Consider the following 13,634-nt stretch of genomic DNA (forward strand, 5'->3'; position numbering starts at 1 on the left):
CCCACCAAGTTCTAATGATATTTACATGGACTGCCTATTTAACAACATCCAGAATGTCGCACACCAACACAAGAAATCCATCTTCTGGATTGGCAGTGACGTCAACCTACCTGACATCGAATGGTATGTTCCTCTATCCCTGGCCATTAATACTCACAGAGTATAAGCAAGAACTTAAATCGCCACCATGTTTGAAGCTGGGCTCGACCAAGTCGTCACCTTCCTCACCAGACTAGACAACACGCTTGACTTATTCCTCATCAACTGACTTTCCTGCATCAACAAGTGTCAACCAATACCAGGCATAAGCAATCACGAAATAGTATTCGTGGACACCGACATCAAGCCAAGACGCCGTAAACCAGTGAAACGACGTACGTTGTATATACCTCTGGGACAAAGCCGACATGGAAGTCATCCACAATGAAGGGGAAAAGATGGCAGAAGAATTCATCAGCAAGTTCAACTCATCCTCCTCTGTCAGCGAGGTGTGGTCTACCATTGAATCCTGTCTTCTTAAAATACTGAATCTGGTTCCTTCCAAGATGACTTCCTCCCGCTTCAACCAAACCTGGGCAAACTGGAAAATGAAAAGGCTGAGCAGACAAAAAACAGTTTGCAGACAACAAAGCCCATTCTTGCCATCCCTGTAAAAAAGCACAAATGTGGGCCCGGTACACTACCCTCAAGAAACGACTGCAAAAAGCGTGTAGGGATGCATATGAGACATTTATCAACAGCATTATATGTCCCGACCTCAAGTCCAACCCCAAGCGTTTTTGGAGTTACATCTCAAGCAAATGTTGCCACACCAATAGGGTCACCCCACTCCGAAGTCAACGAGGACCAACATACACTGGAGGCAAAGACAAAGATAACATTCTTAACAACCAGTTCTGCTCTGTCTTCAACAAGGATGAAGATCCTAACAGCCTGCCTGAGCTGGGCCATTCTCCTTTTCCCAATATACCACACATCCAAGTATCAATCAACGGGGGAATCAAGCTTCTGAACAAACTAGACCCAAACAAGGCATCAGGACTAGACAAGATTCTAGCCTGCTTGCTCAAAGAATTGGAAGACAGCCTTGGTCCTGTACTTGCAATTCTCTACCAAGCTTCCATTGACACAGGCACTTTACCAGATATCTGGAAGTCAGCCACAGTCACGCCAATCTTCAAGAAAGGAGACAGGAGCAAACCATGTAACTACCGCCCTATTTCACTCACAGTCATCAGTAGCAAACTGCTGGAACACATCATCCACAGTGCAACAATTCAACACTTTGAGGCATGCAGTATCCTGACAGACGTCCAGCATGGATTCCGCAAAGCTTGCTCAAGTGAATACCAATTGATCATCACTGTGGATGACGTAGCAAACAACCTGGACAATGGATCACAAACAGACTTAATACTTCTCGACTTTGCGAAAGCATTCGACAAAGAAGCCAACAACTCCAAAAACTCGAATACTACGGAATCCAAGGCAGCCTTCTCAGCTGGATTGGTAACTTCTTGCAAGGCAGAGTTCAGCGGGTAGTAGTGGATGGCAAATCATCAGATGAATCTCCCATATCATCCAGTGTGCCCCAGGGCACAGTGTTATAAGACCACTTTTATTTTTGGCTTATATTAATAACTTACAGCCTGTGTGGCAAGGGGCTCCAAAGTGAGACTTTTCGCACATGACTGTGTCATCTACAGAACCACTGAGAATACTGATGAAAGTGCACAAGTCCAGCAGGATCTCAAGGCACTAGAACACTGGGAACACAAGTGGCTAATTACCTTCCATCCAAGTTCTCCACATCACCAAACATTGTCAACCTGTCACATCTACCTACTCCATCCATAGTCACCCTCTGCTGGCAGTACCATCAGCCAAGTACCTGGGTGGTGAAATCACCAACGACCTATCGTGGAACAGGCACATAGACTGTATCACCAACACAGGAATGAGATACCTTGAATTCCTAAAGCGCAACTTGAGCAAATGCCCATCTGCCATCAAGACAACATGTTACAACATTCTTGTCTGACCAATCATGGAGTACACCAGCTGCATTTGGAGATCCATACAGAGAGGAACAAAACCAAGGTTGAATCCTTCCAACACAATGCCGCCCGTTTTGTCACAAATAACTACTCAGAGAAAGTAGTGTCATCACCATGCTAGAGCAGCTTAAGTGGGACCGAGTGGGACTCTCTCGAACACTGGAGAGCTATGGCCAAAACCACCATGATGTTCCGCATTACCAACAACCTCATTGACATTCCTGATGATCAACTCATTCCCCTTAACACTCAAACTAGAGGAGACACAACAAGATGTTTGTCATCCCCAGAACCTGCACATCACTCCCAAGAGGGACATTTTTCTCAGACACCATCCGCCTGTGGAACCACCTGCCTCAAGATGTAGTGAGCTCGACATCATTTGACATCTTTAAATCAAAGATCAAAGACGTCACCTTCAACTAGCCACCCAGGGCAGTGTAGAAGGATTTTAACTTGTATAAAATTTGTTTAGAAACATGTATATATTTTTTGTGCATTTTTATGCCTGGAGTCTCACATTTGTCACCTGGGAGAGCCCACCAAGTGCGCGAGTATACTCTCAGGGGGTTCTGCATAGTACAGGAAAAAAGAAGAAGAAGACAAAGAAGAAACGAGGTCTTTTTGCAGCGCATTTCCAAATAAACTCATCAATGTGCTTTACATCCAAATTTGTCCCATACCAGAGTCAAAAAGAATATAAGAATTTTTTCAAATTTTTTTTAAATATTAAAACCGAGGCTGATGAGCAGAGTTCCTTCGGTAAGGTATTCCATGCAAAGGATCAAACGGTCTTATACCGCTGCTTGAAACAGACAGGATGCGAGTATTGATGTCCACCTCCCTGATACAAGCTAGAGCAAGAGCACAACATGACACAAGAAACAGTATGTGGTACCACGGACCCTACCCACGGTGGTACAAGCTGAGCTGAAAGCTTGTCCGACCGGTTTGAAGCCGGTAACTACGCAGATGCAATGGTGTGATAGATTTGGTAGCAGATGTCAATCACAGAAGTTTTAGAGCGTGTACGCACTGGAAAAGCAGTAATGAGATTACTTGCGAAAACACCTAACCTTGACGGTTTGGAGCATGGGCACAAAGGGGATGTCGAAGATTCCACTCCTCCTCCCACTTCCCTGGTCAAAATGACCCCTATTCCTCTTAACCCATTCCTCCCGCAATTCTCTGAGTGCCTTTTTCATGCCCCCAAACAAGATTCTTTTGCCAGTTGACATAGAACGGACATGTTGGTTATCCACCTGTGAGAAAGCAGTCAAGCGGTACATGTATCCGCTTTCCACAGTCAAGTACATGCGCAATCAAACAATGAAAAAATCAATCGGGTGTAAGGGATGAATAGAGTGTGCGCTGATGGGCTCACACACTCTTTTGTTCTACACAAAACCAGGCACCTGAATGGGGTCAGGGAACACAGATATCTTGATTCTAGTATGCTAAGTCTTGATTGCTGAGTACATGTTCATACGAGTTTTACATCAGAATAAGCGCAGACTAAATCGGAAAAAGGTAAATAATACTCTGATATACACAGTTTTCCAACAGAAAGAGAACAAGTGTTGATAGAATAAACTTTTATCTTTCTATCAAACCCATTTTTCTTGGCAGTATAACACAAATAAACGTGACTTTAGGTCACAAATGCACGCACTCTTGTCTTCATCTTGGGAACCTGGTATACCAGGTTCCCGTATATGTTGCCCCCATGGGAACCTGGTATACCAGGTTCCCTTAAGGAACGGGTTAAGAGCATTAATCTTTATGATTCCTTTCTAGGGAGCGATAGTGGCATCCAAACAAACCATCCAAACAAAATCGTAGCAGCTTTAATTAACATTAATGTCAAGGGACTGCAGCAATTGATCACGATTTAGAATTCTATTCGGCAGGAGGCATTTCAGAATGGCGCCATATTGAAAGCGAATTGTTGGCGCATGTGCAAGCGGGATTTCATTTATGCTTTATGAAGAATTACAAATTAATATGGCAATTTTTACGCACCATGGGAGTCACATTCAATGCTCTTGAGTTACGCTTGATGTGTTGCTACCACATTAGAGCTATGAGTATATGCTGCTTTTACCCCGTTGAGGATGGTTTGATTTTGCTCCAACACGCATTTCCCGTAGACGTTTGCCCGAGTATATTCGGGACTCGTCCTTAACGGGTAAATACGCTCGTGAGGGTGATTGTGCTACACTCTAAAACTGCTGCCCTCTCACGACAGCGGCTTTAGACATGTTCAAGGTTGGTGGTGACCATGGAGATGGTGGCTATCCTCCATGCTTCTGAAATGCTCAAGATATGATGGAGACGATTCGAAGCAATCAAGCCATCCTGTGTAGATTTTTGATGATTGAAGCAGAATCACCGTCTACTGAGATGGGATGGGGGTGTTACCAAAACTTTCACTTGAACAGATTGTCCGATTTTCTACAAACTTTACTGATGTGTAATGCTAATATTTCTGCATTTACTGAATCCACATTTATCCTTTGGAACATCCCCACTTCTCACACAATCGCTACATCTGCAATAGGGACATGACCCTTTAATGATACCTTGAGGAAGTCTACTGATCTTGACTTAACTGAGCTCTGACCTGTGACCCTCTCTGCAAAAAGGATATACCAGCACTTCCCATTTTCTTCCTACCCATAACACCAAGTCAAGGAGCGGCATAAGCGCTTGCCCAATTTCCTGGGGCAAGTGAAAATGAAAGTCGGCCAAGTGTTTTAATAGAACAGTGAGAAAAAATGCTTGCCCAAAATGGGCAATCAAAAAAAGTTTTGAAGCCACCTTTTCTTCACTCCCCCCCCCAATTAACCCATAGAGTCAATAAAACAGAAGCACAAAGATAATGATTGTTAGCGACGCAACACACTTTAATTTCATTTTAGCAACTTTCTTACATTTATGTGAAGAAGTGTTAAAGGACAAGTCAACCTTTATACTATACTGTATACATGCGGATTTAGTGAATGCAGCAATATTAGTAGAACACAGTGAAATTTTTTGGGAAATTGGACAATCCGTTCAACGTCACATGTGCAGAACGATATAAGGAAAATATAAAGAGAATTTCACAAAATTGTGCATCGACTTGTCGCTGACGTATGTTGAGGGGTAATATAATTCCCCCTGCCTCCAGAAAACAGGCAAGTCAAGTGTTCTTTTATTATGCGAGAAAAGTGAAAATATGTTGAATTTTCATTATATTTTCTTTATATTGTTCTACACATGTGACATCACAAGCTGTAGTAGTCTTCTCAGCCAGTAGTAACTGAGTAGACACTTCCAAAAAATTCATAACTTTTGAATGGATTGTCCGATTTTCCTCAAACTTTCACTGATGTGTTCTACTAATATTGCTGTATTCACTCAATCCACATGTTAAAGGGGAATACTAAAGAAATAGAATTACATTTGAAGTGAAAGAGCGGGACACATAGAACAATTTGTCGTTTACATCATTTGAAATGGCCTTTTTGAAGTGGAGTTTAATAGAGGATTTTGAAAATTTACACCTGTCACTCCCCTGAAATCTAGGTCACAGCGTAAATTTCGAGGCTGTGCCGATGACGTCATGGGATGAAAGGAATCGCGCAAGGTCTCGAGCGCCGCAGGCCCCCGCGCGCATAATGCATGCATTGTATCATACAAGTTGTTGTAGATAGTATTTGCATTCAAAGTTTAAAAGTTTGTTTTTCGATAATGCACAACATCGTACGTTAAGGCCATGCACTGATGATCAGGATGATTTCTTGGTGGAATTTGAATGTGGGAGCGATGATGAACTGAGTGATACAGTACACTATAGTGATGATAACGATGATGAAACTAGTGATGATGACCCTGGTGAAGTTGGAGAGATAGATGTTGCTGACGAGCCGCACGGCGGGGCGCAGGAGGGAGACACTACGGGCGAGCTAGTGGGGAAGGCCCAGGGCGGTCCGGTTGAAGCGGACGGACTTAGTGGAGATTGGCAGTACGAGCCCTTGCCACACGGCAGGCCAGGGGACAATGTTGGTGACGCAGGACCAATACCAGGTAGACTTCAAAATTTAGATGGGTAAGAGCTTTTTTTTTTTTTTTAAATTCTGAACTGAAAATGAACAGAGCTTAGTGCTGACTTGATCTCATACTTCAGAGCAGCAGTAGGCCTAACTGAACACAGCCCAGTCGCTGTAAGTAGCGCAGCGTCTGGTCGGGCTACGTATTATCAATCACACCACACTCACTCCTATACAGCCCAGTCGCTGTACGTAGGTACGCCGCGACAGGTATTCGCACAGCGTACTTACAGCGTCTGGTCGGGCTAACTCACTCCGTACTCCCGTTCACAGCTCATCAGCATTCTATCTAGCAAGAGCTAGGTACTGCACGATCCATTCATTACTTCACAGAGTCCATCAAAGTTTTATCACTATTGCTGAAAATCGCAGTGCTCTGTATCGTTTATTTTATCACCAGATAGGCCGGCCGGCCGGCCTAGTCAAGACTTCGACTTAGCCGATGCCCGCGCATTGATTGCGTGGTATCCAGCATTAGCCATCCACGTACGCCAAATGTTTCGCGAGTTTTTTTTTAATTATTATCATTTTCGCCAATTTCGCGAACCTGGTGCTTTTTGCGAATTTAAAAACACGAGAAAATATGAACTCTCTTTCCGTATACATTTCCTTCTTCCGTGGTGTACTCCACAACCACGAATTTAAGCACTCGCAAAATTATTGGCAAGTCCCGATTCGCGAAAAAATAGACTCGCTAAATACATGTACAATATGTATATGGCATACACAGCTGTAGTACTACCGAGGAACTGCCAATATAATACATTGTACGTATCAAAGAGGTACGAAGCTCACAGGCTTCTCCACACTTTGATACACGGAGGCTACTGCACTGCGACATACTAGTACGCGGCCGGTGATGGGCGCATGCATGTGACTGATTGACTACGAAGCACCATCGTACAGGCACTAGGCCTGACAGCTTCTGTATTCGTGGCCTAAATAACACTTAACAGACTCTTTTTAAACGAGGAAATGTGTGATTTCACAGGAGACTTGAAGTAGAAAACAATTTTATTTCATTTTTTGTGACATTCTGATTAAAAATGTCTTGGGATTTCGGAGTATGAGCCTCGACATCACGCTCTCATCGAGAGCATACATAGGTAAGCTTAGGCTGTTGTGTGATACTTCCGGGTTTGCCTTTCATCCCATGACGTCATGGACATGCCCCCAAAATAACCACGGATCTTCCAATTGAGCGTGATTCAGGATACAATTTTTCTAAGCAGCCGTTCTCCAAAACGCAATTTTCTAAATGGATGAATTAAAGGCCGCTGTGTTTAACATGCTCTATGCTTGAAATGGGGGAATGATCCAACAAAATATGCGTTTCCTTTAGTATTCTGCTTTAATGAAGGTGAACTTGTCCTTTCAATGCAATGCAACATCAACACTCAATTGAACCAAATCAAATTTGTTATTCCAATGTGTTTAAGTGTGCAAATCAATATATGCTGCTTATGCAAATGATTGTGTTTTATTAAGCCCTTAACTTCCAGGAGATTTTCTATACCATTTTCTGTATTACTTTTGGACTTTCGTTTTTGCAAGTAAGATTCATTCTCAAGCAAGTGTTCTCCAACAATTTGAAAATCTACTGGTGAAAAAAAAAAGTTATGTAGTACCATGCAAGTACTTTCAATATTCTTTATTTCAACCAACCGGTTTCTTATTTCTATCCTTCTAAGCAAGTAATATATTACAATTGGATATTCTTATTTGAAGTTACAGCTGGAATATGACACTTACACTGTATTAGCACAGACTGAGGTTGTGGACCAAGAATGCTAACCTCTGCGATCACTTTTTCCACGTAATCTTTAAATCAATTTTTCCCTGTCCACCAATTTACATCACCATGTACATTCCATGCTGAAGTAATGGTGTAAAAAGATAGCGTAGTGACCTTTGAATCTGAACTCCAACCACTCACCACTAAAAATATCACTGATGGTAATTAATACCCCTTGCCCAACATACTAATCATAACAGCTACTCTTGAAAAGTATGTCTCACACAACTTAAACTCATGATCACCACATGTGCCAAATTTCTCTTGGATTACTCACAGAGAAAGGAAGAACTTCAATCTACAAGGCTTTTTCCTGATTTGGGGAGCAAAATGCACTGTTAACTATGACAATACACTTCTGTTGCTCTTAAAAATTTGTCCTGCACAACTTTACATCAAAGTCACCATGTGACCACCTTTATCAATGTCACCATCTACTCAATCATTTCAAAACTGGGGTTCAATCAAGGATTTTACCTGATTTGGGCCATAATGCACTGTTACCATCATGGTAATTGGATCAGTCTGCACTCTTGAAAAATGAGTCTTGTGCAACTTTGCATCTAAATTTTCAGGTGAGCATTTTTTTTTTTTGGGTTAAATTACTTAAAAACTGGAGTAGTTTACTCTACAAGACTCTGACCCAATATTGAGACATGATATGCTGTTACCATGATGGCAATGCTCTTTCTGCTATTAACTAAAAAATGTGTCTTGCACAAATTTACATTAAGCTTAACATGTGTGCGAACTTTCTTCAGAATAGTTTGAAAGCTTGAGAAGTAGATCAATCCTCAAGCCTTTCACCTGATGTCGAGGGCCATAATGTGCTGTTACCATGGCAACCACTTTCTGCTACTCTTGAAAAATGTACCTTGCATAACTTTACATTGAGCTCAACATGCGTGCCACATCCATTTGAATCGTTTGACAACTGGAGAAGTTAAGTTTGATTTGCAAGTTTTTCTTTTTTACGGGAGGGGTAGTGCCCTGTTACCATGGCAATTAAAACTTATTTTCCATCAAATGACTTCTTTATATTGATTTTAATCAAGAACAATGCTAAAATGTCTCTTAGACTCAAAATATTGTTACTATTAATCATCTGTTCTACATGTAGGTACCTTGAAGATCACTTCATGACTACTTGTTAGAATACGGAAATGATTTGAACTTATTATAAATCTTGCATTTTACTCTGTAAAGCTTCCTTTCCTATTAACCATCATCTTTCAATCAATTTCTAGCAAAAGTCTGTATGGCCAAAAGTGATGTGTACTGCAATAGACAGGTGACTTGCAGAGCCCAGTGTCAGAAGGATTTCCTCTTCATGCAGATTAGAAAGATAAAACTTACCCCAACTTTTCTGAGCAGATCTCCAACAATGTTGAGCGCAGATACCCTGGCGGATGGTGTAAGGGGTGCACTGCCACTGTTAGCTCCTGATGTCAGGTATTAACAAAGAAACCAAGAAACAAACACAATCATACTTTCTTTCTAAAATTATCACGAACTACTGGTGAAACTAGACTTTGAAATTTGTCAAGACATACAAATTAGGTGATCCATTCAATCAATGATTGGGGGCAGTTGGACATGTAATTTTAAAATCTGAATATTGACAACAGCATATTAAGAATGACTGGCATAGAGATAAGGCATAAAACAGTAATTCTTTAAAGATTCATTTCATATTTTTCTCTTTACTGTGACGTTATCAACTTGATAAAACTAGAGCACTCACACTCGAGCACATGTATCCCCCGAACCCGTCTCCCATACCCCATCTGGATTACTTTTTAGGCCAGAATGTTGTATAATATGGCAACTGTCGCAGGATACAATAAAATCCGACAAGAAATGAGGCTAGTATATAGCACATACAAGGAATATGACATGTCATCCTATAAAAGTTTGAACAATGAGAGCGCTGGCAATGAAAATTTCTGTTACCTAGAATAACTCCACATAAACCTCAATAGCAAGTTCGAATAAAATCCGACAAAAATGTGGCTGATAGAGCATGCACAAGAAATGTGACTGGCATCCAAGTTGGAGCACTGAGGGCACCACCACCACAAACTGTTGTGTCCTTCATGTACATGTAAAATGACCATCCGTTCACCGATCCTTAGCAAGTCTGAATAAAATCCCATGAGAAATGAGGTTACAAGTAGTATAGCACATACAAGAAATATGACATGGCATCCTTAAAAGTCGGAACGAGGCCACTGTCAATGCAAACTTTTGTTAACTAGAATAACCCCCCACAAACCTCCATAGCAAGTTTGAATAAAATCCGACAAGAAATGTGGCTTATAAAGCATATATACAAGAAATGTGACATGGCCTCCACGTCGGAACACGGAGGGTGCCGTCACCACAAACTGTTGCGTCCTTCATGTAGAATGACCACCCATACACCTCCTTAGCAAGTCCGAGTAAAATCCAGTAACAATCAAGTTATTGCCTAAATAAGCATGCATTTTTGCAAATTTTGACATGATCAGGGTGACCTTTGACCCTGTAAAAGGTGGAACAGTGAGGGCAGCATTATCAATAGGTGTAGGTGTATAGATTTGACTATGATACATTTACTTACCAAATTTGAAAAAAATCGGTCAAGAAACAAGGCCAGCGTCGCACACACAAGCAGACCCTGTTAAATTTACCTTTACATGTATAAAGATGGAACAAGCGAGGGCGCCACCACCAAAAACAATATAGGCATCTTCATTTCACTATAATGCACCTTTTTGCCAAATTTAAAGAAAATCTGATAAGAAATGAGGCTGATAGAGCACAAACAAGAAATGTGACATGGCTTCCTAGTCGGAACACTGAGGGCGCCGTCACCACAAACTGTTGCGTCCTTCATGTAGAATGACCACCCATACACCTCCTTGGCAAGTCCGAGTAAAATCCAGTAACAATCAAGTTATTGTCTAAATAAGCATGCATTTTTGCAAATTTTGACATGATCAGGGTGACCTTTGACCCTGTAAAAGGTGGAACAGTGAGGGCAGCATTATCAATAGGTGTAGGTGTATGATTCGACTATGATACATTTACATAGCAAATTTGAAAAAAATCGGTCAAGAAACAAGGCCAGCGTCGCACACACAAGCAGACCCTGTTAAATTTACCTTTTCATGTAAAAAGACGGAACAAGCGAGGGTGCCATCACCAAAAACAATAGGCGTCTTTGTTTTACCATAATACACCTTCATGCCAAATTTGAAGATGATCGAAGAAGAACTGCAGCCAGTTTAGCGCTCACAAGAAAATCTCTGCGGCGGACGCGGACGCGGCGCAACGAGGCCAAATCCATAGTATCCTCTGAACTCTGTTCGGGGGATACAATTATTGACCCTAATTTATATAAGGCCAAGTAAAAAAAGAAACCAGTTTCTCGTCCTCGCGCGCATCGATTTTGGCCGCCGCATCGATTTTTTTACTATTTACTATTTTCAAAATGGCGCTGAAAATACCAAGAAATTCATAATTCTCGTCCCAGCCCGCTCCCCGCCCGCATCGATTTTCAGTTGCCGCATGGACTTTTTTGATATTTACTATTTTTTCGGCCGCCGAAAAAAAAAAAAAAATCAACAATTCACCTACCAATCGTGATGTCTTATTTCTAATTACGCCTTGCGTCCTCTACTTAGCTGTAGTACGGCTGTAGCTCCTGTAGTGCGTATGTAACAACGCATGCATTTCACACTGCGAGCTCGGCAAGAAGGAATGACCCACAAGGCAGTTGAACTGTAGTTGGATGGGCGGCGGGCCTGGGCTGTGATGTACAGCGCACTCGGTACGTCGTGATGTAGTCAGGACGTTTGTATCACCCCTAAATGTAATATCAACGCTAAATGTAATATCGACCCTAAATGTAATACACCTTAACCCTAAATGTAATAACAACCTTAAATGTAATACATTTTAACGCTAAATGTAACAATCGAGTCAACCCTAAATGTAATACATTTTAACCCTAAATGTAATAACCGAGACAACCCTAAATGTAATACATGTCAACCCTAAATGTAATATCGACCCTAAATGTAATACATGTCAACCCTAAATGTAATATCGACCCTAAATGTAATACTTTTTAACCCTAAATGTAATATCGACCCTAAATGTAATACATCTTAACCCTAAATGTAATATCGACCCTAAATGTAATACACCTCAACCCTAAATGTAATACACCTCAACCCTAAATGTAATAACAACCCTAAATGTAATACATTTCAACCCTAAATGTAATATCGACCCTAAATGTAATACACCTCAACCCTAAATGTAATACACCTCAACCCTAAATGTAATAACAACCCAAAATGTAATACATTTCAACCCTAAATGTAATATCGACCCTAAATGTAAAACATCTTAACGCTAAATGTAATGCCGACCCTAAATGTAATACATCTTAACGCTAAATGTAATAATAACCCTAAATGTAATACATTTTAACGTTAAATGTAATAACAATCCTCAATGTAATTCATGTCAACCCTATCAAATTATAATATATTCAACGCTTAATGTAATTACGACCGTAAATGTATACACCTGATTATATAGAGAGGGTAAGCAACGCAGAATATCGGGCAAAATGTCAGGGGGTATACGAAGGAGATATGACGCAACTTTCTCTCGCACTCTTGAAGAACGATAATAGTTGGTTAGACTTGTTTTTGTTGTTTACCCAGGTAAAAATCACACAGTCTTATTAAATCTATCGTTTGCTGCAAAGTTAATTAGGTCCATGTGACATAGTTCTTAAATCTATTAGCTTTATCATGCTATCACATAAATATTTTGTATTCCAATCTTTATTCAGTGTTCATTATTGCTAGAGTTTTGTTGAAAAAGAAAAAAAAATGGGCAAAAGTTAAGTCAGTTTGCCTTACTCATACATTCATATATCATAGGAAAGTCAATATATAAATGGTGACTCAAAGATGATAAAAAAGACATCTATTTCTTTTTGCTTTACTGGCATTTTTAAATTTATTTCGTGTACCCTCCCCAAGACCAATTATTGTCCCAGTTTCGTGTAAGTATAGCCATGATTACCAGGAGTCGTGAACAATGTCATGAGGCTAATATTTCGGACAGTGATTTGCTGCCATGTCAATATGTGACAGATATTTCGTCATTGAAAACATTACATAGATAATGATGGTTCGTAAACAAATTTGCGAAATCTTTCTAAATCTTTCTAATTTCTGATTTTCTCAATCTACTCGCTTATTATCCCGTTTCATCAGTAGGTATATATTTTTTTTCTTGCAATATTATTCATATTCAGAATTTCCTTGCAAAGAATTTTTGCTCATTTTTTTTTCTTTTTCATCAAAACTTTAAACAAACATGAACACTGACTGAAGACTGGAATACAAAATGTTTATGTGATTGTATGATAAAGGTATAGATTAAAAAGAAAAACTATGTCGAATATACCTAATTAACTTTGCAGCAAACAAAGGAATTAATAAGACTGTGTGATCTTTACCTGAGTAAACAACAAAAACAAATCTAAGCAGCTATTGCTGCTCTTTCAAGAGTGCTATAAAAAGTTGCGTCATATCCCCTTCATGTACCCCCTGACCTTTTGCCCGATATTCTGCGTTGGTTACACTCTCTATAATGAGGTTTTTACATTTAGGGTGGTAA

At 40.4% G+C, this 13,634-nt stretch overlaps 1 protein-coding gene across 1 annotated transcript in view; it reads right to left on the reverse strand.

Annotated features, from left to right (window-relative positions):
- LOC139740060 (nuclear distribution protein nudE-like 1-A) overlaps window positions 1–13,634 on the reverse strand; it is a 295,093-nt gene that overhangs the window by 49,416 nt on the left and 232,043 nt on the right. The window contains exon 7 of the mRNA XM_071650654.1: window positions 9,303–9,388. Within this exon, the coding sequence (XP_071506755.1) occupies window positions 9,303–9,388 (86 nt within the window). The remainder of the gene's footprint in view (window positions 1–9,302; window positions 9,389–13,634) is intronic.

This window comes from Diadema antillarum, unplaced genomic scaffold (genome assembly GCF_040938485.1).
Source record: "Diadema antillarum isolate AM-2024a unplaced genomic scaffold, OU_Dant_1.0 seq00000830_RagTag, whole genome shotgun sequence".
NCBI classification, from domain to species: Eukaryota; Metazoa; Echinodermata; class Echinoidea; order Diadematoida; family Diadematidae; genus Diadema; species Diadema antillarum.